We start from the raw sequence: 26,117 nt of genomic DNA, 5'->3' as shown, positions 1-26,117 counted from the left end.
CACAGCAGGTTCTGGCCGCACCGGACTCCATCTCTATAACTTGAGTGCAACTCTGAGGAGAAACTGAAGTCTCCATGTCATCCATCATAACTGCCTTCTAGATGTTCTGACCTTGTATGAAAGGCAAGCATTAGTGGTTTAAAAGGTAAATTCCAGTAGTCATTTTAGCACAGCCCAGGTATTTTTATCCCTGTTTTGGCTCTGTTCTCTTCCAAGCCTGCAGCCATGCGCTGCTCTCTTCACATTCGTGTCTGTTAGGACAAAGCAGCAACAAATCATTCAGTTACGGGTCAGCAAGTGGAACGTTTGCAGTTACCGTACAACACTTAATGGTACTTTACCTGGCACATAGTACTCAAAGCAGAGACCAGATCTTTAAATAAATCCAACACCTCTAATCACACAGTGTAAGCTTGGAAGTTTCTTCAAACATTGGACCTTGAATAATAGGTAAATTCATAGCTAAATCCAGGGGGTTTTCATGTCTGTTGCTTAGCTCTTTAATTGCCTTTTGGGAATACTTTCTTTTTGCTTGAGAAATGACGTTATTGACTCCAAACAAAATGCTTCAGCCTTGTTCTTTTGGTTTGCACCCTTCTGCCCCCATTCATGAAGTACAGTCCAAGGCATACTTTGGGCAAGACCTTTCAGCAGCTGATACATTTCCATGGTCTCACAAACACACTAAACAGCATCAGTTTCAGATCTCCTTGTCCATGGCCAGCTGTATTTCAAGACATCCAGTGTGTTGTAAAAGGTTAATTTCTGCTCTGTCTGGCAGGCAGCAAGACGTTTGTGATAACTTTAACCTCTCATAAGTTAACAGCATTGGAATCTGTCCATCCCCACCCTGCTTTTCAGTCTACACTTGTTAAACATCCATTTTGGTTCACCAGCTGCCATTAACATTTTGTGGTCATTTAATCCCAAATGCTCACCTATGGTTTCAGGCTTCCTTATCTGTATCACCTCTTTTCCAAACAGCTCTGAAGCAGTTCATTATGGACTGGCTGGTGGAGGCTTGACTGGGGTTTGGCAAGTCTGCCTTAACCACGTTCCTCACATGTGCTAACCCAGAAGTTCATTGCAAAAGGCTACTAAAAAGTGCATCAACAGGTTCAAGTGAATGTAGTAAGTAAAACAGTTTTTATACTACTGTTTTCCTTTGTTTTTCCTAAAAATCCTAGTTTTTCCTTCGTTTGTTCCCTCAAGCTCTTGGGCTTATCCTATACAGAACATGCCCATCAGTCCTTATTTGAATATGCAGAGCACTAGGATCAGGGCCCCACTTTGTCTCAGCAGTTTCAGAGGCTTTCAAGGACAGAAAGGCCCGATCCAAGAGGTCTGATAGGTGCTCCCTGCTGAATGGCACTTAACAACTGGGCATTAAGTACTCCTGCAGTAATTTAGAACTAGGAGAGTTACTCCTCTATAGCTAATATTGTGCCAGCCAGCAGGAAGCTTCCAGACTCTGCTACCCTTCATCACAGTTTTGGCAAAGCAGAGAGTGCACTTCTAGCATGTATCACTCAAGAATATGTAGAAGGAAAAAGAGTCTCTGCTGTGCACCAGGTATTCATGAAGAGGAGTATAGCCAAAATGATCTAGAAGCTTTAGAAACCCTAACATATACTCATGCATTTAGGGACCCTAAGCAGAACAGCACTGGAATGTGGCTGCCTTTCTGTTAATGCCAGCTGTCAGTGTGGTCCATTCTAGCCCAGGGAACATTCAGTCAACTCTGACCTGCTGCCAGATAGTTCTGCTCACAACTTGTTAGCCTGAACAACCACATCATGCAAGAAAAGCCTTCTTCCTGGCCCCAGGCTATGCTATCATTCATTCCTGGGGCTATCCCAATAAAGACACAGAGGTTGTTAAAGCTGTATCAGTTATATGAGCTGCTTTACCAGGGGAACCAAAGCTGCAGGTGAAGGATACTGAAGACTTCTGAAACATGTGGGAGAATAAATAGATTTGTGCCAGTCAGCTTGATTGAGCCATAAAGGGGAAGCAATACCACGAGTTCCCTATTACACTGCACATCCAAAGTTCCTTGAACAGGAAGCTTGGGGGCAGGGCTATGGATACATGTGCACTGAAGCCAACGAAGTCTGCTTGCTCCCTTTGGAGGAGTTGCCTGTGTTACTTATCTTTTTTCACTGAGAGCAAGGCAAGAGGATCTGTTCCCTTCTGCACTCCTGTAGTGCTTACAGCCAAAGAAATCTGTACTCATCCTTGTTTATTTATTAGAAAATCCCTACAGGCCTAGGCATTTAAAATAAAGCATTAGTTACATGGAATACATGCCCTCAAAGTCCGGAAGTTGCTGGATACACTGCAAAGGTGGACTGGGGCCAGCAGTGACCCAGTGACCTCTGCAGGAGATGCTGGTATGGCTGTGAGACACTAGCAGGGTAGTAGCAATCATGACCCAACTTTCTCAACATAGTTAGCAGGATAAAGTCCAACTTGGCCAGTGAGAAGTCGGCCTTTGCACCAGCCCTGCTCATCTTCCTCACTGATCTTCATTAATTCTTCACCTAAAAGCAGAAACAGTCATTAGGAAGCAGTTTTGAGAAAGACAGCTTGGCATTTTCCTTACCTCGGAAGAGGTGATAAAAAGCAAGACCTATTGGTCTGAATCACCACACTTTTCTCTCCTTATCACACTCTATCATTCTGCACAGTTTAATCAAAGCCAGAGTTACTGACTTCTTTAGGATCCATGCTTAGTATCATCCTCCAGGCCAAAGAACAAGAGACAGATCTTCACTTCTGTTCAACATCAGAAATACTGCTTTCCTCCCTCCAGAGGGATGTGTTTACAAGCCAAAGAGATCAGAAGGATCTCAGAGGTTTATTTCTTAGTGGCCTCTCTATAGCAGGTGGGGAGGAAATGTAAGAGGCTGCTAAGCTCTGGCTGTTAGGACCCAAAATGCCTATTCCATGATGAAGTGTCTGGTTGGGCCAGCAAGGCATGGAACCAACTTGTTTCCCAGACTATGGTCAGGAAAGGCTTTTAACCTTTCCCCATCTACTTTGGGAAGGGGCAGGAAGGTCCCCTTCTCCACCAGTAGAAGGTCATACTCCTGCCAGAGAGGGAGATCTGACTGCATCAGTAGGCACATCCCACACTGGCAGAGGCACAGAAAACAAGTTGTTGGCTGTCAAGCTTAAGCCCTATGGTGCATGCTGCTCAGAGCAGATTCAAACAGGGGATGACTATCCAGTCATGCCTCATTACATCTGCTGGGTAGAAAGAGAGAAAGTCAAGTTGTAGAACACCCATATTGTAAGATACTTTAAAGCAACAAGTTCATGTTAGGAAGTTTACCAGTATGGTAACACTGCGGCATAGATACTGGCCTCAGGCACAAGCCCCTGCTACTGAGGGACTTCAGTGCCTTTTCAAAATGGGTGTATTTTGGAGAGGTGTAGGACAGAGATACCATGTAAAACTCAAACCAAGCAAGATGACAAGAGACACTCAAGATCCAGATGTCCTCTTGGAGTTAGAAAAGAGGGCACATATAAACTAGATTGAATTGAAGGAAAAAGGGAAGGAGTCTGTTGCTCCAGCATTCTCTCTCACTCAATCCTCTGCTGAGAGCCAGGATGTCCACTCTCAAGATACCCATTTTAAGCAATGGGTTGCACTGTTTTTTTTGCCAACTGAATTCTGCCTTCAGTAGTGCATGTCAGTTATCTGAGCCTTCTCCAACAACATGCATCTTCTGGTTACTTCAAAGGACAATACAAAGCACCTACAGAATTTTTGTATCAGTGGCACAAGGGAGAAGCCTTTAATAAAGTCTCAAGATACAAGGCAGAATAAATGCCTTAGGAGTAGGCAGGAAGGATCTATTTTACCCATTTGGGGTCTGCTCTCCCTACACTGTGACCAAGGCCAAGGCAGTCTCTTTTTTGATGGCCTCACTGTCTCTTAGTCTTAGAGCTAAGACTGGAGGACTTCCCAGTGCATCATCCACCTCAGAAGAGCTGGCAATGGGTCAGGCCAGGAAAAGAATATCAGTTTTCAAGGGGACATCCGGTTCTTAGAGAGTGTTTCAGATCATTCAGTCAGCCCAAGTGAGGACAGTATAATGTTAGTAAGAGGTTAGCGCTTCTGTACCTGCTTTAAAGCTCAGCTCATCAGACTCCTGTCCTGTGTAATCATAGAGCGCTCGTACCCGTACACCTGGTACCTTTATGTCTTCCTCGTGCCCGTTGGCATCCAGGCACTTCTTGGGAGTGTCCTCATCTGACCACTCTGAAATGTCTTCCTTCCCTCCGCTTTGCATGTGGAAGGAGAGAGGGGACAAGATGCTTGTGAGCAGAATCAGCTCTCACCCACCTCCTTCTGAACCACACACCACCCTCACTCCTCCTGCCGAGACTGCTGTGCTATAGAACAAGGTGCAAGAGAGCCCCATCAGCCAAGTGAGGGTGAACAGGGAGGAGAGATCCCAAGAAATCCTAGATCTGGTCAGAAGTATGGCAGCATTAGAGCCCTGAGGGGCAGGAGAGTAACCCATTCCCGAAGTATTTTCACACATGCACACTATAACCTCATCCTCCTCTAGCAGACCTCCTCACACAAAGAAGGCCAGTCCTAATTGGAGAGCCCAGCTATGTCCAGAGTTACTCCAGCCAAGAGTAAGACGGGAAAAACCATGTCTCCCATCCCAAAGAAGTGTCTGAAGTGCTGTTTTCCAAGTCAGGAACAAGAGCAGAGGGGAAGAGCAGCAGAGGACAGGCACCTGGAACCCAAAACCCTGGAAAGACTATGTCCATACTAACTTCACATGGGTGGGTGCCCTCAGGCTGTCACAGAAGAGGCTATTCTGCTCCTCTTGATATGAAAACCTGCAGATTGGCAAATAGGGCCCCTGAATCCAGCAGACTGTGAAATACAGCAGTGGCCTTGAGACTTCTCTATATCCCCACTCCTTTCTGGCCAGTTCACTTTGGCCAGAGTTCACGTTTTAAAGCAGGATGGCTGCTGGAACTGTAGGACACACACAGAGTCTCTTCAGCCTCTCCCTATTCTTCAGCTTGCCTCCTGGCAAGGGAAGCAGCTATACCAGACTTGTCAGGTAGTGCTCAGCACCATGCCAGGGGACAAGTATGCATTGGGAGGCAGTACACACTAGACAGAAAGAAGGCAGCTACCCTAAAGCCACTTTCTTACCCTGTTTTTCCTAAGGTGGGATGGGCAAGAGACAGGAAGTTGAAGAAGAGATCACTCCTATCAATCCAACCCATCCATGATCCTAGGCAGGTACTCTTCTTAACCTGATATATCCTGGATTTTAACCCTTACCTTTGCCTTATCTGCAGAGGGGTCTGCGAGACAACCCCATCCCGTGTTGGCAGAATGCTGGTCAGGGTGACATCATCAGCCATCTTTCCACTCTTCTCCTTCTTGGTGATGGGTCGCTGGCTTTCAAGGGACCATTCCTGCTCAGGGAAAAGCAGTAATTCCATCAAGCCACTCTAAGACAAAAGCTCTGTACATCTTTTCTGACCAATACAGAAGGACAGAACACCAGGTCATACTTCAGCTGTGTCAGACACATGGCCTTGCTGCTATTACAGGCTCACTCCCACTGAATCCCAGTGTGCAACAAGAGGCCCATGAGAAAATTACAACAGGATCTTGTTCCAAAGCCCTAAACACCAGTTCCTGTTCCCTGACCTTGCAGCTGGATGGCTGCAGTATTTGCACCTTGGCAGGGCTGCATGTGTCACTTGGGGCACCAGAGAGCTTGCAACACAACAAAAAAAGAACCCAGCATCCTGAGCCTGCCAAGCAAAGAAAGACATGCTCTTTCCAACACAGCAGCAACCTCCCAATCCCAGTAAAGCAGCTGAATGTTTGGAAATAGTATAACTACACTCTAGAATGTTGCCTCACCTCAAACTGAGGCCAGTTCATCGCCATGCCTGGTCCGTGAGTGTTGCGCCACCATTTGAGGTCCTCCTGGTTGTCCGCAGCCATGATGACTTGGTAAAGATCTCGATACAACGCATGAAAGCTATGAGCAGGAACAGACAGAAGCACCAATAACCACATCCCTTTGTTTCCCAAAAGCCAAATAGGAAGGAAGAGCGTAACCTCATGCTCACTTACAGAGCATCCGAAATCCTACAGAATTAAGGATGCTGGAGCAGCACCTGTTCTGAGCCACCCTTACAGGGCAGTTGGCCTGGCAAGCAGGACAGGCTTGTTTGGTGTGGCAGTTGTTAACATCATCAAGTGAGCACTGGAAGAGCCTGGCATATTCTTGTACACAGACAGGGAGGTGGCTCAGATTTGTTGCTTCCACTTTAAAAGTATAGAAGCACAAAAGATTTTTGGCTGCACTCATTTCCCCTGTGTAATCCCTACTGAAGGGCAACTCATGGGCTTATGGTTATCATTATCTCACAAAAGGTCTCTTCACTCAGGGCAGAATGGGTGTAACAACTATAGGTACTAGAGGGCAACAGAGCTGCATCCCTCAGGCTGGGATTACATACAGTAACATGGAGGCATTTCATAGCCTAGAAGCACACCCACAGTAGTGGAAGGGGAAGGGTTCAGAAGCAGAAAGAATCCTCTCTGAGGAGCCTGGCACTGTCTGAGATCAGCCACCAGCACTGGTCAGTCTAATGGAACCAAATGCCAGTTCCAAGACACATTTGGAAGGGGAAGGAGCGCAACCTAGCAAATGCAAGCAGGCAGCTCCCCTTCCTAGAGACCAGAACTGGCACCCTCACCAGAGCCTAGGCCACCCCGGGCTGGCAGAATTCCCTCCTGTGGCAGGGCTGGTACCTTTCATTGGTGGAGAGGTTGAGATGTTGGTGCAGATTCAGTAACATCTCCTTAAAAAAGCACAACCGCTTGCGCTCCGCTTCCTGGCAGCCCTCAAACACTTGCTCCATGTCCTCCATGTAGCGGGGATTGTAACGGTTCAGCTCCTCCAGCATCTTCTCATACTGATCCTTGCACTGTATTAACCCAGGAGGACAGCAGTAGTGAGACGTGTGCCTTGATGTCACCCTGCTCTGCCTTAGAACTGACAAGGTTGGTTTTGTCCCCTGCACTGCTGAACGAATACACCACAAAAAGAGGAAATCCCAGAGCTGCTATCCCAGCCCATTGCTCTCCTAATGCTCTTGCAAGTTCCTTGTTCTTTACCATCCTCTTCCATAGAGGACCTTCCACACTTTCTCTCTTGTGGGCAGACAAACCAGCCACTTTTGGAAGCACGAACTTCAGCTCTGCAGTTCCCACCCACCAAATCCCCTACTTTACTTATAAATTAGATCTTCCCCGACACTAAAGACAGAGAGAACTTGGCCTTAGTTAAGTCTCAGCCTGACTCACTAAAACCTCAACACAGTGGGATCTCACCCCTTCTTACAGGCGTCAGCAGGAGTCATTTCTCTGAGTGACATTGCCACCACTGCTTCCTCCTTGAGGAATAGCCTTGTGACCCATATCCACACACCACCACTCGCTCACCTTCTCAGCCTCCTGAGTGCACTTCTCCACACGGTCCCGCAACTTGCGTAGCTGTTCCTGTGAGACAGAGGAGTCTGCCTTGGCGTGGTTCTCCCTTGTATGGGCTGTTTTCTCCTCCTTCCGAGCTGCATGATAGTTTTTCTTCGATGTCTCCACCTGTGTGTAGGAGGAGGATGCAGAGAAAGCCATGAACCTGACCACACCGATACTCCATTACTCAGAGAGGGCATGTTAACATTTGTTAGTGTTGGCAGCAGTCATTTCAGGACAATGTAACAGGAATGCCTACTTGGCATTTACTAAACCATCCTCCAAAGGGAACAGGTACCTCCAAATGAGCTCTTTTTCAGAGCTCACTGAATACAGAACCCGTTACACCAAAGTCTTCCCACATAAGAAAGCTACAAACTCACCAAGAATAAGAGACCACCAAGGATGCTGGAGAGGGACTGTAGTGGTAGGACAAGGGGGAATGGGTTAAACTTAAACAGGGGAAGTTCAGGTTAGACATAAGGAAGAAGTTCTTTAATGTGACAGTGGTGAGGCACTGGAACAGGCTGCCCAAAGCAGTGGTAAATGCTCCATCCCTGGCAGTGTCCAAGGCCAGGTTGGACAGGGCGACACGGCTTAGTGTGAGGCTTCCCTGCCCATGGCAGCGGGTTGGAACCAGATGATCTTTAGGTTCTTGCCAACCCAAACCACTCTATGAAGATATCCCTCTCTCTGGCATTCTCTGCAACTCCAGCTAAACCCAGTTTTCCCAGTGGCTCCCACAGCAGGCAGCCACCTCAAGTGCCCTTATTCCTCCTTCTCCATTCACACTTTGCTCACATCTTTCATCTTCTTCACCCATGGTTTCTGGGCCTTGCGGAATCCATCCTCTGCCTCCTTTGTCTCCTTGAAGCCTCCAATCATCTGCTTGTGGTAGGCCTCCTTCTGCCAGGCCTTGATCTTATCCGAGTCTTTCCCAGCCAGGTGGTTCCGGACAGCCAAGTGGATTTCACTCAGTTTGTCTGCAGCTGTCAGGAAGGCATGCCAGGCCTTCTCCAGAGTTCCATACTGTGGACCTGCAGGAACAAGCACCAGAGGAGCTCTTATACCTCCTGCCTACAGAAGAGAAGGCAGATTCTTTTCCTCCTACACACATGTATCAGTATGGAGTCACTTCCTTAACTCTCCCCCATCACACAAGACAGCATAGGCTGGTCTCCACACAGACCCAACAGGCAGCATCTAAACTGGCTGTTACAGCTGACTGCTACTACTTTTGGGCAGGCTTAGCTTTCCCACATGGTGCTGGCCAGGAGAAGGTTTCCAGCCTGAGCTTCAGGATAGATAACAGCACTATGAGGCTAGCTTCTGCTTCCAAGACCAGCATGTCCTTTGAGGCATCTGTCCCACTGTTTTCCATTTCTTTGGGAGATGCTATCAGTTTCAGCCCACTGCCACTACATCCCATCATTAATACTACTCTCTCTCTGGAGGAGGAGGCAGCAAGACAGCCAAGCCACGCTTAAAAGGGGAAATCTGCAGCTTGATTTAAGACTTGGGCTGCCCAAGGAAACGCTAAACCAAAGAAACCAATACTAATGGGGTTTTTTTGTACCCAAATACCCGGCAATACAGGGAACACACCTCTCCAAGAGAATCAGAGGACTAGCTACAAAAAGACACAGACACCCAAGAGTGTCACCCTCTTCCTGGAGAAGGGAAGACTTCCTGGGCACCCCCGAGGAAACAGCATCACCTCAGTAAGAGATAACACTCAAAGAACAGAGTGCAATGACTGCATCCTGCTCCCAGTCCAACCTGTCAGCTTTACCTTTCTCCACTGTGGTCCGCCACTTACGGGACCACTCTGTTAGCTGCTGGGCATAGTTCTTCTCGATCTTGGCTCGCTCTTGGAAGCAGGAGATTAAGTCATTGCAGAGCCGGTACCCATCATCCACACGCTTCACTGTCCGCCTGTAGTTTCCAGCCTGAAATGTCACAGAGCATCATCATTTATCCTGTACTGACTTCCGTGTTCCTTCAGAGCAGATAGCAGCAGTTTCAGTCACTGCATGGGCAGGGAGCACAGCAGCTGAACTCACACCCTCCTCTGACACTTTCTCTGGTAGGCACAGCAGTGGAGACAAGACAACAAGATGCTTTGCTTGCCTCTCTCCCCACTCAGATCAGTGTCAGCTGACCAAGGAACTGCCATTCCACAGCATCTGTGGAGGAAAGGGTCACCTCTTCCCTGCAGTAACACACTGTGTTCCTAAGCCTCCCCACAGTTCCTCCCTCCTACTCCCCAGGGACATCATGGCACCCAGGCACTTGAATCTCAGCCCTCTAACTCCTCTAACTGGTGGGAGGTCAGAAAACATTCCTCCCTCCCTCAGAGTCCCATTATCTTTCCTTACCTCCCAGAAGCTGCCCCCAGGAGCCTCCCCACCAGCATCATCTTCTGATGACATCACCCTCGTTTTCTTGCAGCAGAGAATCTTTGCAGATTTCAGTTAAGCTGAGAAGAGAGAAAAGTGATTTCTAACATAGCACAGGCTGAGCCTTGGCAGAGAGCACAGCTCTCCGTGACCCCTGGAGCTGCAGGAGCCCAGCTTACTGCCCTGCAGGCAAGTACTGGCACCACTGCACCTCCAGCAGCACACTGCTTGATCTAGTAGCAATGCCCAGGATGGGACCTGCCCCCTCTCTCCTTGCATATTGGGAAAGGATGGTGTAGAAGACAATCTTGCTAAACCTCAGCTGTACAGACACTGGAGATGCTGGTGAATGCAGCAGTGGAGATGCTGATGAACCCTTCAGCAGCACATCTCTGCAGAGATTCCTTGCTTAACCAAGGCCCTCAAGAGAGTAGCAAAAGCTACAGAAGTGAGGTAGCTAAAGCTATTAAAATCTGCCTTGAAAGACTTTAAGTAATTCTTCTGTCAATGGAGAGGACTCCAGCTTCCCGGTGTGACTCAGGATTACAGGATTACAACTACTGACTGGAGCAAACAAGGCTGAGCAGTCAGCAGGCTGGCATGTCTTGAATGGGGAGGAGCCCTGTAAGCTGCCCACCAGCTGAGCTGGGCTTGAGCAGAGCTATAGAAACATGCTGGGGCATACCCAGGCAAAGGGCCCTGCAGCACACATGGTGGTTCCCCAGCAGCATTGCTTCCCAGAAACAGCCCAGGAGAGCAGGGGTTTTCCTTATACTCAGCTCTCCTCAGTGACATGGTTCAGTGGTGGTCTTGGCAGTCCTGGGGTAATGCTTGGACTTGATGATCTTAAAGATCTTTTCCAACCTGGTTGATTCTGAGACTCTGTTAGGCTCAAAACCTAGGCTAGAATATAAGAGGTTCATCTCACCCTCTGTTGTCCCAGAACTCTGTGCCAGGCTGCACTGCCAGTTTGTTCCTGAAATGGTGCATCACTACGGATTCCTCAGGGAGAGGTTCAGGGTTGCTTTTGTACAGGAATTAGAGGGAGTATTGGAAAAAGGCCCAAGCCCAGTCACTTGCACGCAAAGCCATTCTAGGCAACGCCGGGTTAATGCAGCAGAGATGTCCTTTGCTGCCACTTCTCCTCTTGCACATTCCTAGTTATAAAAAGCTTCCCTCACACCCTGGAGAGGTATCTGCTCATTCTGCCAGCCCAAAGAGAACAAGCAGAGATGAAGATCAGGTTGTGAGTCCACATCTCCCACCTCCCACAAACCCTTCTCAGTGACATGAGCCGCACCATGACGCATCCCAGAACAGAATGCAGGGATTTCCTGCATGTCTTCTGGAAACAGTTTGGCTCTGTTTGACCAGTCTCATCTCATGGAGAGGGTCAGAAGTACATTAATGCTGCTCCTCTGGGTTCCTCCCAAAGGCTGAATTCCAGTCACTGAAGCAAGTTGTTAAATGGGACATGACATTCAAGAGCATGAACCTTGAAACCTGAAAAATACCTCCACCCATGCCACCAGCTGTCCCTGTCCTCCCTCCCCACCACTACTTGTCAGCAGGCTGCAAAGTTATCATACATGCCTCCAGGGCATGCAACTCTACTCCTGTCCCCAGCAAGTACTTACCTGAAAGCGGAAAGTGAGATGCCGCAGGGAAGCGGTGGGAAGCTAGCAAGGATGTCCCAAACTCTTCAAATTCCCTCAAATAGGCTGGAAGACACAAAGATGAGCATGAGTAGACCCTGCTGCTGCTCTGCAGGGATGCTGCCTGGTCTGATGCATCACAACCCTAGGGGCGTCCCCCTTCTGCCAGCTACTAGGAGGGGCACCCTCTGATATAGCAGCTGCAGCCACTGTGCCTCCCGAGATGCCACGTTCCAGCACGTAGGAGAGATGCCAAATCCTTGTGTCACAAGATCTAACCCCAGAGAGAGTGAAAATAGAAACACTGGGGCGGCATGACAGCACTGTGCGGGAAAGGTACCATCACAACAGCTGAGCAAAGGGACAGCTCGGGCCAGGAAGGCTGAAAATAAGCGCTCCCCAGGCACCATACATGGGGCTTGGTCCCCCCTCACTGCATGGTGTCCACCTTAGCAACCCCACCACCTCCATTCACTGCTGTGCACCCTTTTACACGTAGCTGGCTTTGGAAGGAAAAGGGAAGGACAGACTCATGCACTTTCTCCAGTTTCTTTTTACTAAAGAGGAAGAGGATCTGTATTCAAGACAAAGGACTTGATAACCCTACATTTAAGAAACAAAACCAAAACTCACTAGAATGCATACTCTGGTCTAGAGTCCTTTTAAGATCAGAGCACCTAGCACTGCCCTGGTAGGATGCAGCTCTTAACCAGCAGAGCTTCTTTTGTCCCTTGGTTCTGTAAGCTGTCCCCATCAGCTTCTTAGAAATGTTTTATTTTGCCCTTATGATATAGGTAACTTTCTACAGAGGAAAGGGAAGTAAAAGGCCTGCAGAGGATAAGGGAAGCAAGGGCAGAAAGAGGCATTTTTGTTTAGCTCACATTCACTTCCCTGAAGATTTACTTCAACGTCAAAAGTCTATTTGTTTAAAAAACAGACAAGCAAAAACCTCTTCTTCTCAGTCAGCAACATCCACTTGGCTGAGGCTGGAAGGTGATGGCAACTGAGAGCTAATACAGTTGAGAGCAGAAACTGCAAAACCTGGAAGGGGGATTTTTAGCCAGACATTAAGCCAATTTTGAAGGAGAAGTGAAAGAAGGTAGGGAAAGTGGAAGAGGTAAAGAAAAGCAGATTGGGGTACTGCAGACTAGTGACCTTCGGTGAGGAAGGGGTTGGGGGGGAAGAGTTGGGACACTTAAGGATGATCCAGGCTACCGGATAAAAGGTTATAACTCATCGCAAACCTTCTAAGACTTCCCAGTGGCCCCCAATAAACCAGACTGCACGTTCCTCGAATTGCCTGGATTAAACCCACTTCATTAACACTGATGTAAAAAGTAGACTTAAAACTGCCCCAGACCCCTTCTTTCCTTCCGCCAGTGAAGACACAGATCAATGGGTATGACATGTGAAGGCTGTATCAGTTTTTCCATGCCACACCCCCATCCCCACTTTATCAGGAAGCAGTGAATCACAAGCATGCCTTCCATCTCTGGTTTCCAATTCAGGCTGACTACACAGTGCTCAGATTTGGGGGTAAATGTGGAAAGCTGCTGTGAATCACAGTGTGCTTGTTCACCTGCGGGACAGTCAAGCAAAAAGCCAACGAAACCTCTCTGAATCCATTCTTTCTGCAGTTTCCACATTCAAATCTGAGCCATACTCCCTCAGGAGTTCCAGACCCAAATAACTGGATTTACTATCACCAAGATCAACAGGCTCTGAAAAATAATAGTAGCTGTGCCGGATCAGACTAAGGGCTCTCATAGGCTCTGTAGACAGCAGCCAAAAGCAGATACCTTCCCTTGCTTTGAGAACAGAGCAAGCATACGTGCTGCCTCCCTGCATGCTCTCCAAGCCTCTAACCATTTGTTGACAGCAACTTCCCGAGCTGGATGTGGCACCTATGAATTTAGCAACGCTCAATGGATTTCTCTTCCATTCCTTTCCTCAACGTGCTTTTGAACCCACAGGAGGTTTCAGCATCCACAATATCACGTGGCAAGCTATCCCACAGCTTAAGGCTATCCTGCAATCATCAGCACAGGAGTTAGGTGAGAGAATACAATAACGTAGTCAAATATTTCTGCAGGCTGATCTGCATGACCCGAGTAGCAGCCAGTCAAGTACGTAGTTCCATAGCGCTTGCACAGACTTTATAGAAGTGCAGGAAAATCTAGCCTGGTGGAAGCAAAAAGGTCAAAGAAGGAGGAGGACCCTTTTCTGCCAGGCTTTTTCTGGACTTCACATACTCCATGAGCCTGTGTCAGTCAGCAGATCAAATTGGAAACGCGTGCAGACATGGGGAAGGACTTGGTACTGCACACAGGGGCTGAAAAACAGCTGCTGCTGTCACCCTGAGCCCTAGAAGAGCAAATAGATTGTCATTCCGCCCCTTCATGTCTCATTACTCCCAAAACACCGTTATGTGCTGTGAGCCACCGAGAGCTTGAGACCAAGGAAAACCTGAGTTTGCCAGGAAAAGCAAATATTTGAGTTATAGATGCCAGAGCCTGGAGGTTGCTTTGCAGTACAGATGACAGGGTTACCTTGTGGATATAGCAAGGCCAGGCTGGACAGAGCTTTGAGCAACCTGCTGCAGTGGAAGGTGTCCCTGTCCATGGCAGGGGGTAGGAACTAGGTGACCCCTTCCAACCCAAACCATTCTATGACTATGATAGCGAAAGCCACCATTCAGGATGGCTAGCAGGGCCTGGACAGTATAAGCATATAGCTGAAGCTATACTGGGTAAACTAGAATTATATGTGAGTCAGCACCACGTACAAGACTCCTGATGCTGCTGCCACCTTGGATAATAGGAGGCTATCTAGCAAATCACATTTACAGGGCAAAGGAATGTTTATCCCTACATTCCCACTTTCCTCTTTTGGCTCTTACAGTTAAGGGCTACTTGAGACCTCACTGCAGCTCCTGCAAGACAAGGTCTCTGAAGAAGGAAGGAAAGAGCGACTACACATTTATTAACTTCACACCTCTGCAGGATCATGGACAAGGGCATCACAAGTGCCACTACAACCAGCAACATCAGGTAGACAAACTGAACCACGCAAATGAGACTTCTGCAGAGCTACAACCCTTCCTGCTGGCAGTGTTAGAAAGGTATTGCCATCCTTGCCCCAAATACCTTCCCTCACTTATGACCAACATAGTTATTAGGCCACACCTGCTATCGACTCCCTGTTAAGTTATCAAAGAATGACTCTTGGTTTTCAGCTGCAGAAAGGCAGAATGGCTCAGGACTGCCTCACTGGTACTGAGCTCCACATGGGGAACTGCCACAGGGCTTGTCATGGCAGAGCTGTTTCCACCTTTAACCATGTTGTTAATCTCACCCCTGCTCCAGTCAGTCACACATCTCTGAGCACATATCCCTGCCCTCAGACCAACATGTCATTCAAAACAAACCTTCCCATTCAAAACGTGTGTGAATCTGGCAACACACTACAAGGTAACATGCTTGCACAACATGAATAAGACAGCATCTCATCCACAAATACAACCTCTAGACCCAATAGTAATAATCACTCTTCAGAAACCTTTTTCTAAGGCACATAAACCACAGAGATCCTCTTCCCTTTACACCACACTCCAGTAATTCCAGCCTCCAAATGCCCAAGGCGTCACTTCTGTGCACTGCTTGACTGCCTCCTGAGACTCCTTTTAAGCAATTGTTTTCCCAAGTTTGCCAAGAGCAAGCCTCTGAACTCTATAAATGCTCCAAGGGCTGAAGCATGCAGCCCTGCAGGAATTCATCCACAGGAACAGAGCTTGCACACTGTGCCTGACACAATTTTCTGCCCAACTCCTATCCCCTTTCCCAAGTGCAACAGCAAACGCTGGATGCAGACACATGTAGGAACAAGTGGAGCTGTATTTATTCAGGAACAGTAGCTGAGGTTTTGGTCGAGGCATATTTTTATTATGGACCAATTTCTATATAGGCGTTAAAGCCAAGCTAAGCAAGAGTTTAAATCAGGACTGGGCTGCTATTATTTCCACGTCAAGACAACAACTAACACACGGAAGCAATGTGAGATTTCTGCAGCCAATCTGATTCCCAGAGTCACTTTTCTATATAACAGGCAGTGGTGAGGGTGTTTTCACTGCAGGGCACTTCTGGTGTAGGTTACAGATAACCATTTCAATCTGAACAATACAAATACACAAAAGGATGGCAGCCCCCTCCCCTTACAGAAGAGGCAGCATGAAAACCCTTGGGGAGTTTTTTTCCTCTTAACCTGTCAGAATGGAACTAGAGAGCTGGAGCCAGGAGGTTCCACGGGACTCCAGCAGTGGAATGAACTGGACTGCTGCTGGTACAGCAGAGCTGGGAAGCTCCCTGACAGAGAGAACAAAAATGGGGCATGAGATGGGATGTCCTTTCCAGCCTCACCATCTCTGGAGGTGCACATCCAATAGCTCTGAATGAGTGACTATTGATGATGCCCAGTAATGTGCTCTCCACTGCCATTACAGAAGAGGTCTGATATTTACAGGTGTACTCACCCCTCTGAAGAGGGGCTGGTTCTTCTCTATAGCCAGAAAGGATGCCAAGCAGTGTGATGATTCCCCAAAACTTCCTTTAGAGATGTTTATCTTTTTGCTGTGGTCACACCCTTGGTAGAGTCACCTGACTGGGAAAGGGACTAGAAATCAGTGCTTTCCAGTCGCTCCCTAAGGACTGAAGCCTGCCAGGGCTGTCAAATGCAGTTTTTCAAGCAAGACTTCAGCTGATCTCTCCAGCCAGGGAGAGGTCAGAGGGACACCAGGCTGAAGAGCAACTGCGCACAAAGGTCACTTCAGCTACGTGCAAGCCTGCCTCCCATACAGTGATTCTCCAGAGATCATGCTTCTGTCTGCTAGCAAAATTCTCCATGATTATACTGAAGTATTAAAACGCAGACAAGATCTTGTTCAACTTAAAGGGCTGACATCCTGAGCCTATGGACTGCTTCATTATTCTCTTATTTCAGACCACAGCTTCTTTATATTGGTCTTCTTCACATTCACATCAAGCTAATGTACTGCAGACAGACATCCCCCTGTCTGTAACCCCCGGTTGCTTTCAAAATGTTCATTCAGAATTAAATACTTTCCACACTTAGTAGCTATTCCCTGTAAGGGCCTCAGAGGCCAAGGCTACAGGACAGGCTCTACCAGCACGTTGCTGCTGCTCTAAAGGTTGAGATTCCTGACTGACATAACTTCACCAGGCAGAAATTGTTTCACAAGATAAGGAGAAATCCTGTTTGCTTTTCCAATGATGTAGATCTTTAGCATCACAGGAACACAGACTGCTGCTTAACACAACAATATGAGGCAGTGTTAATGAAGGAATGTATTGGGCTGTCAAGGTCTGTGTTTGTTTTTCCCCCAGTTATTCTTCCTATGAAGAAACTGATTATAATCTCAAATATCCACAGAGCTAAAAGAAGGAGGAAATCAGTGTTGGACCATAGGGTAACATACTCCAACAGGGCAACAGGCCATATTCATTTTGTATGTTTAAGACAGTTGCCAGAATAATCTTGACATGTATGCTGTGTCTATGTATTTAACAGGCAGCTACAAATATCAGTGGGTAGCTTAATAAAAGACACATGCAAGCTACCAGAAACAGCAGTACACCAGAGTACCCTTTCAGTGCTGTGAACAGCATAGCTCCTGCTCCACACTTCAGTCTGCATGCCCACTTCCCAGTTCTCACACTCCCTACCTTACCTTTCTCCCAGGCCAAGGTTTTAAGCCATGTGGATGGTGAGAACCTGTAATCTTTGCTGTCCCACTCCCTGAGCCTCTTCACTTGTTTGCTTCACATGCCTGGTACTTCTTCCTACCCTGCTGCATCAGCCTCTGCAAACAAACACCAGGCATGCCAGCAAATACATGCAATCAGCACCTCCCTTTTCGTCACAACAGACTCCGAAGAACTGGAAGCTGTTTCTTCCTAATTCATTAATAAACAGGTATTCAAAGCTCCGGCCAAAGCTATTACACCCCTCCTCAGCAGCCTCAATCTGCACTGAATGCAGACAGTTTCCCAAGGATTTTATGTACATTTCACCTGGTAATGTGCCTGGCAAGATCACCAGTCCATCCTGTAACCCAGCTGCCTGTAACTTGCTAATGGCAATTCATCACAACAGCAGGCTGAGCCAGTCCACCCAATTCCAACCAGGCTTTGAGTAAAGAAGTTTCATTCAGATCTTTATGTGAACAGCAGTGATCCAAAGAGAACAAAATGCTCCAGCTTCATCCAGCTCTGAGCAAAGAAAAAAATAACAGAAGGTGGTGATTGGGGATGTTTCCTGTGGTTGGGAACAGGGGGAGCAAACTCCTGTAAGTCCCTGTCAATGGAATATTCTCCTGTGATTGAATCACTTTGCAACCCCAAGAGCAGGGATCGAGTTTACTTGAATGCATTAAGAAGTCTTAAGGAAGCAGCCTGCAATCAGTGCAATCAAGCAGCCTTTATAAGCACAAGCCAGTTAGCTCCATCCTAACCCTGAGCTTTTGGGTGTTTCTTGTTTCACCAGATTGCACAGTAGTCAGATGTCTCCAATCAGCCCTCTCTGCCCCTTCTTCCCATTTGGAAATCACAGTGGGGTTTTCTACCCAGCTGCTGTTGCGAAGCTTCTGGCTTCACTTTACCTATAGCTGTCTTTTGAGGAAGGGGGAATGGCAGATAGTATTCTGTGATTCAGGCCAAGTGTGGCAAACATATGGCAAATGAATTTGAAGTACTTAATTTCTTTATCTCTGGTTAAATCAAACAACTTTCTGCTTTTACTTATGAAAGCTAATTTACTAAAGCTGTTTATTATGTGAATACTTCGCTTCCAAATATTCATATAATGAAGACAAGAACCTGAAGGATCAAACATTCCTGAAGTTCATCCAGTTCCCTTCACAGTTCTGAGTCCCAAACATGCTGTAGAAGGGAGTACAACCAACTATTTAAAGTGAGAGCTGAAGATGAGCTTGAGTGCTAGAATAGCTCTTATGGTAAAGGAGAAGAATGAGGTAAAGCATCACACCCAGTGCTTCTGTTCCATGTTGTGGTCAGTTCCTCCACTCCAATGGCAAGGTTCTTTGGTCACCTTTTGCCACCATAGCCAGGTTTACTCAACTGCTTCCTCACAAGAAAAACTAAACAACATAAAGAACAACTGTAAGGCAGGCTTCAGTACCACAAACTGGCAGAGCTATAGACCAGCTTACACAGAGTCATTCCACAGTCTTTTATGGAACGAGGCACGTACAAAGAAAGTGTTTGCTCTGTGGACTGGAGAGAACGTTCAGTAACTTCAATTCCCTTCATAACATCTCCTGGTTCAAGAACTTTGGTAGATGCACTTTGTAGGTACTCCATTCCTAAAGATACTCATGTGCCTTTCTGACATTCTTCCCATGTCAGAAGATAACAAGGGTGAAGCAGGGCAGCCGTTAGGAACTGGCTTGCACTGCGCAGAACCGTATTTCATGCATTCTTCTTGAAGTTCATTATCCTGAATGTCACAGAGCAAGTTTTATCTCCTTTCCTACTATTTGCACAGAATCTGCTCTTTGGTATCAGTAGTGCCTCTTCAAGTAAGCTTTTTGGACCTCAGCTTGAAGAACAGGACTATTAATATAAATTACTTCATATCAACAAGACCCCAGGAGAACACAAGCAAATGGGACAGTCAGCCCAAACGGCACACGTCACAGCATAGATTTGACCTGTTCTGCACCACTGGAATGTCATTTGCTTTCTCAGCCCATTGCCCAAAGGAATGATCTCAGTTTCTGATCCTCGGGACTCAACCTGACATGTAAGAAAAGAACACTAAGAGGTTGTTTTTAAACCAGAAAGCACAAACAGAGCAATTCAGTGGGTTTATTTCTTCCCAGTGGCTTCCTATAGCAACTCCTATCCCACAGCTCAAAACCCTAGGTTTTGACTTGCATTGTTGCTGGAGTCAGCATCAGGCTTCCACACAAGTCAGCAGTCCCAGTACAAGAAAGAGCTGACTGAAAACACCCAGAAACAAAAATAAATATCTAGAATCATTCAAGAAGTGAAATATGCTGTGTATTCTCCCAGTCCTCCATGAAGATTCTTGCCTTTGTCAGAGACAGGCACAAACCTACTTCAGAACCCTATTTAACAGTAGCTGATACAGCTCAGCCCTCCCGGGAGCAGGAGAGGTTTGGCTTAGCAGCAGGGATACTGAGGAGAGGAGGAAGTTACTGCCAACAGATAATCACCTACAGGCCAAGTGAGAACACTGACCATGTCCCCCAACAACCCAGGAGGCAACTACCGTATCTTCTTGCAAACAGAAGACACGCAGCTTGGGCAAGCTCACGGCATGGACAGGAACTGAGGAGGCTGAAGACTTGCTAGCACTTCGTTCTGCAGCAATTCTCACTGCTCTAACCTGAACTTACTGACAAGTCGCAATAAACAGAGCCCCACCACAGCCACCTACAAAGAACATGAAAGCCCACACAAGCCTAATGACTGCATCCAGGCCCCGGGTACCATGGAGATCTCTCACATGCCTCTTCAACAAACTACAATGCCCAGTGACAGCCACTAGATTTAATGCACAGATTCTGACTATCACAAGTCTGAAAGGCTCTTTCCCATCGTGCCATTCACAGTGAGGAGAAACCACTGAAGACTCAAGTATGATTAAGATGCCAGTCACACATAATGCCTTATGGCAGTGCCCAGCTTCAGCCCACATTTCAGCTTGAAGTAACATGAAACTAAATGTACCCGTCACTGAAACAAAGCTGGACGATTACAGCAGAAGATGCACCACTGGCATTGCATTGACATTACACTTTGTGCTGCTGGAAAAACTTGTGGCCAGACAATCAGAGTGAAGTTGGATGTTAAATTAGTGGTCACTATACCACAACATAGCGGCAAAAAACTACCTCTTAAACAGCTCCTTAACTGCTCCAAGGATGCAGAGTTCTTTCATTAGTCTTCAAAGGGCAAAATCCCATATTCTGCATTAAAATTTCCAGATACAATAGCCATTGTTTTCTGTCCCACCCACTAAGCCCTCAGACTAATGAATTATGGCTTTTTTATTAATCTTTCTGACACAGCTCCCTGTCACACAGTCCCCTCTACACCCATCACACTGAATAACTAGTGATAAAATAGCCCGCCTGATCAGAAAGTCTGCTTTAAAAAGATAAGGGCTTACACAGCTCTCCTATTGTTTAGGCATTTCCCCACAAACTCTCCAGAGCAGCCCGAATTTGCACATCACTGATCAGCTGATGACAGAAATAGGGGCAGTTTATTAATGCTCTCTGATCAAGCGCATAGCTTTTTCCACTCAGGCTACAGGCAGATACTTTTAGCTTCCCAGGTCCCCAGTTCAATCCCTGGATGTCAGCCATGGCACAGACCAAATAGTTCAAACAACAACTGAACAATCTCCAGCCCTCAAGATGGTCAGAATAAAGAATATACAGTGTTTGCCATGCTGGGTGATATGAGTTCTAACAGAAGCTCATGTTGCCCCAGTACAGGGACTAACATCTCAGTTTATCATCCCTTAAAAGCAGTCACATTACAAATACACCCGACAGAACTGTTGCATTTAAAACGAAAATCTTTCTTTCTCTCTCTGTATATATATTTATGTTGAAACTCATGATCATTTAGAGAAAGCCCAGCAGATACAGGCTAGCTCTTGTATAATCCATAATAACCTATAATGACTAAAAGCACCATTGTCCTGCAAATAAATTAATTTGGGTCCATAAGATTTTCAGGCTTTTATGACTTGATTACACACAGAATCTGCCAAGGACCTGCAGCATTTTGGCACACTTCAGTTACACACAATCCTTATTCACTCACTGATGTTTGAGAATGGAGTTCCAGGTGGACAGTTGTTCTCAAGCCTATACATCGCTGACACACTGAATTTACTGCTTTATACAGCCTGAGAAGGAGAAAACAGTCTTCACTTGGACAAGTGCAGGCAAGCCAGGGAAGCTCAAACTCATGGGTCAGAAGAAAAAAAAGAAAAGAAAGCCAATAAAGCAATACAATAGAGCGAGCACAGGACAGGGGAGCAGCAAGCAGCTGATCCAGCTCACACATTCATTCTGTCCCAAGCTGCAAATCAAAGAACGATCTAGTATATATTTTAGGGACCTTCTAGTGAAACACTATTAATAACACAAAACCCTGTCAAAGCAGAACAGACTCCGGCTCACACAGAGCACGTTGTTCAGTCCACAGAAAGGTGAATCCTTGCCCGAAAGAATGCGTGCAGTTACGCAATGCACGGGGAGAAGCTCTACTCAGGCTCCACCCCGAGACCAGCTCACACCTGAAGCAAGGAGTATCTGGACCCTGTCATTTTAGCCCACACGCTGCAGTTGTGCATTCTGCTCCCATTACGCACCCAGAGCGACTTGAGTCATCGCCACGGTTAGGGACTTCTTGGTGACATGCGAATTCCAGGGTGGAGTGAGAGGCTCTGCCAGGGTTCTGCACTGCAATCAATTACCTTCGTATCAGGAATTCCTCTGTGTGAGTGAGGCCAGCGGTTGACTTGAAGGGGAAAAGAGCTCATCTCCTCCTTCAGGAGACAGCGAGCACCAGCTGGGTAAGGAGGGGGAACAAAAAGGCCAGACTACATCCTAGGGCCAGGAGCAAGCGTAAAGAGATGGTCAGCTAACCTCCCCCTCACCACCATGCTCTGAGCCTCCTGCAAGCCTGAAGAACTGAAGCAAGCGAAGAACACATAGTTGGCACGGAAAGTAGTGAAACTGGTTAATAGGTTTGGGCCATATTAACTTCATTTATCAATAGCTTTGCAGAGATCGCTGATCCCTCCTCCCGCACACAGCGACAAATCATAGACTGTCTCCTCAAGCACTAAGTGTTCAGGCCCACTAATACCCTCCATGTTTATCAGCTTTTTCGTGCCCTGGGCCGGAGAGGACACGGTAACCCCAGCAGCCTGCCAGGGCCCGGCTGACACGGCCGCAAGCAGCACCCCCTTCGCCTGCCCCACACCCTGCTCTCCCCTCCCGCACACCGAGACCGCTGCCGGCAGCCAGACAAGGGGAAGAGGACGAGCGAGGGCAGGGCTGAGCCCGGCTCACGGACCGGCAACACGGCCCCCCGAGCACGGGCCCCAGCGAGGCCCCTTCCCCCAGGGGTCCTGGGGAGCCGCTTTACCCCCGTCCGCCACAGCGCTGCCAGCGCCCGCGGCTCCGGTTTCAGAGTGGGAAGCGGCTCAACACGGCTCCGGCACAAAGGGGCCCCTGTCCCCGCCGCGGAGCGGAGGCGCTGACCCCGGAGGGAGCGGGGGAATCTCCGCAGCCCCCAGCGGCACCCGGTGAAGGTCAGGCTGGCGGCCGGCCTGCGAGGGGCGCGGAGGGACCGGAGCTGTGCGGGGAGCTCCCCGCAGCCCACAACAACCTGCCCGGCCCCGCGGCCCCGCCGCCCCTACCGTGGGTCTCCGCTCCGTGTCACTCCGAGCCGCCTCCCGGTCCCCTTCTGCCCGCAGGCAGCGCCCGCCCGGGCACCGCCTCCCCCCGTCCCCCCCCGTTCCATGAGGAAACTTTTCCCCCGCAGCTGCCAGCGCCTCCCGGGCCGCGCTGCCCTCCGCCGGAGCGGGCCGGGCTGTGCCGCCGGGACCCCCGGCAGCCCACGGGGAACAGGTCCCAACGCGCCCCGGCAGCGGCGGAGCTGACCCCGCCGCTTACCTCGCGGGCGGCGCGGCTCCACACGGCGGGGCACCCGGCGGGCAGCGGCCACCTGCGCTCCGAGCGCCGCGGGCCCTCCCCCTATTTCAGCCGCGGGACACGGGGGCTCCTGCCCCGCCTCCAGTGGCTGCCGGCGGGGCGGGCCCGGCCCCAGCGCCCCGGTAGCGGCGGGGCAGCCCCAGCGAGCGCGCCCGCCCGCCCGCCTCCGCCGCGCTGCTGATCCAATTACCGGGCGGCCGCCGGGCTCTGCCTGCGCAGGTGGGGCCGAGGGGGCGGCCGGGACGGCAGCGCCGGCTCCCGGCGCCGTTCCCCCGCCACGGGCAGGGCCGGGGGGCGGCCCTGAGCCGCCGGTTCTGAGCAGCGAGGAGCTCTGCCCGGCATGGCGGGCACCGGGAGGAGGAAGGCGGCCGTAAGAGCTGCCCGCCCGGGCAGGAGTTGGGCTCTTGGCTGTGCTGCGAGCCCAGCGATTCAGGGCTTTAGCTAGTTTTTAGTGTGTTAGTTCGTGTGCCGACACTTAGGGCCCGGAGCCGGCCGGGTGTGCTGGAGCAGGAGGTCCTGAGGGCTCCCCAAGCCCTGCTCACAGCCGAGAGGGAGATGTGCCGTTGCTGCTGAGCCCAGTGTTGGTCACCGGGGGCGTTGCTAGAGCAGCTTCACCTCGGATCCGTTTGGCATGCTTCCTCTTTCATCCCAATCACAGAATAGTTAGGGTTGGAAAGGACCTTAAGATACCTAGTTTCCTGCTAACTCTGTTCGGCCACTCTGCCTTTCCTCTCAAAAACTCCATCTGAATAACGCAGACCTCATCTTTAAGCCCTCGGAGTCTCTCCGTTAAACCCAGCTCTTTCTAAATGCCATGGAGTTTTCCTGCCAGAGTTTCCATTTCCAGCGCCAGCTCCCAGTGCAATTCCCCATGATGCTGGGCCAGGAGTGGCCTGTCTCCTCTTGACTGCTTCCAAGTGACTTGGGACACAACTCTAAGGACCAGCTGCATATTTGCAGTGACGTTTATTCCACTGGTGGAGAAAGGAAAGACTGAGCGCTTTGCAGGAGAAAGAGAGGAAAGAACATGCCGTAAATCTGTGCTGCTCCTTCTCTGGAGCAGTACCGGAATGTTTTCTCTCTCATTACAATTGTCTCAGGTTTCATAGGAACCAGAAAAATACCTGTACTGATGCCATTCAGATAGGATGAACCGCTGGGTTGGAAAGTGGACATTAGAAACCATTCCACTTAATCTCAGGCTAATCCTCTCTTCACTTTTACCAGTGTGGTGTCCCTGGAAGGTGGGCACCCATAAGAGTGGGTGTGACCATAAGCATCCTTTCCAAAAGTGTTATAAGATGCTTATCTTATCCCCAAGAGTTAATCATAGTTGAGAGTATAAGCCTCAACTTTGTATTTTAATAAAGCAAAACCAAACCCAACTCTTTGGCATAGATATTCCCTAATTCAATTAAGTTCTGAGATATTAATTCCATTATCAAATCAATGTTTGTTAATGGTAATGGGATAGGAGGAAGTCAGCATAATATTTACTCTTTTATCTCTTTAGGATTCTGCCATTTATCCCACTTTTCAGTGGAACATAGGCTTGTTTTCATACATACACTAAACAATAGTTGCTGTATTGGTACTCTTGACATCAGTAGTCAGACTAAAGTAGCCAAAAATACTCATGCTTTGGACAAAGATCCTGGCAACGAGGAGGTGGAATAACTAATGGCATTACAAATACCATGAAGTTCGTACCATGTGTTCTCAGTCACAATATAGCTTTACCAGACCCAGTGACAAGACAGCTTTGTCCTGCAGTAGAGAACCACATCCCATAACTGAGGCAGAGCCTCACCGCAACTGTACATCAGACAAAAGGCATCATAAAAATAAGCCTGATATCCTGCTCACACATAATTACACTCTGACTTTGATGCACGTTGTATTTTGAAGAGTGTGAGACTCTAAATACACACAGGAATATTTCTTTATAGTCTACCTCTGGCTTGTTCAGTGTGGTGACTCTGAGCTGTGGCACCCCAGCTGGTGACACATTTTGTGGGGGAATTGGGTGCTATCTGCTATTCTTGTCCTTAGTGAATAATCATCACAGAAATAGCTGGTGATTCTCTAGAGAGAAAGCAAACTTCGTGTTAGTAATTGATAAAATTACTGTAGTTAGCTTTGTATTTAGTGCTGGCGTGGCTTCACCTGGAGGACTCTGTGCAGTTCCGAGCCCCACAATTTAAGAAGGATGTGAAGGTCCTTGAATATGTTGAGGTTTGGCCATACACTGGAACAGGATTCCTAGAGAGGTAGTCAATACCCCAAGCCTGTCAGTGTTTTAACAGGCATTTAGACAATGAATTAATACTATGCTTTTTTTGATCAGGCCTAAATTGGTCAGATGATCATTGTAAGTCCTTTCCAGCTGAAATATTCTAGTGTTCTACTCTATTCTATTCCATTCCATTCCAGAAAAAGCTAACCATGATAGCTTGGAAAGGGAAACATGCAGGTTACTGTATGTGTGCTTTTCATGGGGACACTTCTGCTGGAGACAAATGGAGCAGGGTCAGGAAAGTGCACATCTTTCACGGAGATAACTTGTTGATTAACAGTATCAGAGTTTCCTCTGGGATTCATACATAGAACACTGAAATCAATTACAAGTCTTTCAGTTTAGTTTTAAGAAGGTTGGTATCTGAGCCCCTTTTCTCATAGAAACATAGAATGGTTTGTGTCAGAAGGGACCTTAAAGCTCA

At 48.2% G+C, this 26,117-nt stretch overlaps 1 protein-coding gene across 4 annotated transcripts; it reads right to left on the bottom strand.

The window, feature by feature from the left end:
• Window positions 1–2,225: 2,225 nt before the first annotated feature.
• PACSIN3 (protein kinase C and casein kinase substrate in neurons 3) lies at window positions 2,226–23,519 on the bottom strand. 4 transcript variants are annotated; one of them, XM_065683293.1, is made up of 13 exons: window positions 23,359–23,519; window positions 22,047–22,246; window positions 11,580–11,663; window positions 9,922–10,022; window positions 9,336–9,492; window positions 8,345–8,580; window positions 7,514–7,669; window positions 6,821–6,996; window positions 5,921–6,041; window positions 5,327–5,463; window positions 4,804–4,869; window positions 4,136–4,296; window positions 2,226–2,543 (listed from the first exon to the last, which is right to left on the bottom strand). In XM_065683293.1, exons 4-13 carry the CDS (start codon window positions 9,973–9,975, stop codon window positions 2,428–2,430), a joined length of 1,380 nt encoding a protein of 459 aa, XP_065539365.1. In that variant the 5' UTR covers window positions 9,976–10,022; window positions 11,580–11,663; window positions 22,047–22,246; window positions 23,359–23,519; the 3' UTR covers window positions 2,226–2,427. The 4 variants fall into 4 exon arrangements, with proteins under 4 accessions (XP_065539365.1, XP_065539364.1, XP_065539367.1 ...); XM_065683292.1 differs by lacking the exon at window positions 22,047–22,246; XM_065683295.1 differs by lacking the exons at window positions 22,047–22,246; window positions 23,359–23,519 and adding an exon at window positions 23,103–23,190.
• Window positions 23,520–26,117: the final 2,598 nt, after the last annotated feature.

Source organism: Lathamus discolor, chromosome 6 (genome assembly GCF_037157495.1).
Source record: "Lathamus discolor isolate bLatDis1 chromosome 6, bLatDis1.hap1, whole genome shotgun sequence".
Taxonomy (NCBI): domain Eukaryota; kingdom Metazoa; phylum Chordata; class Aves; order Psittaciformes; family Psittacidae; genus Lathamus; species Lathamus discolor.
Note: the sequence above shows the minus strand (reverse complement) of the source record. Positions and strands in the feature narration are given on the sequence as shown.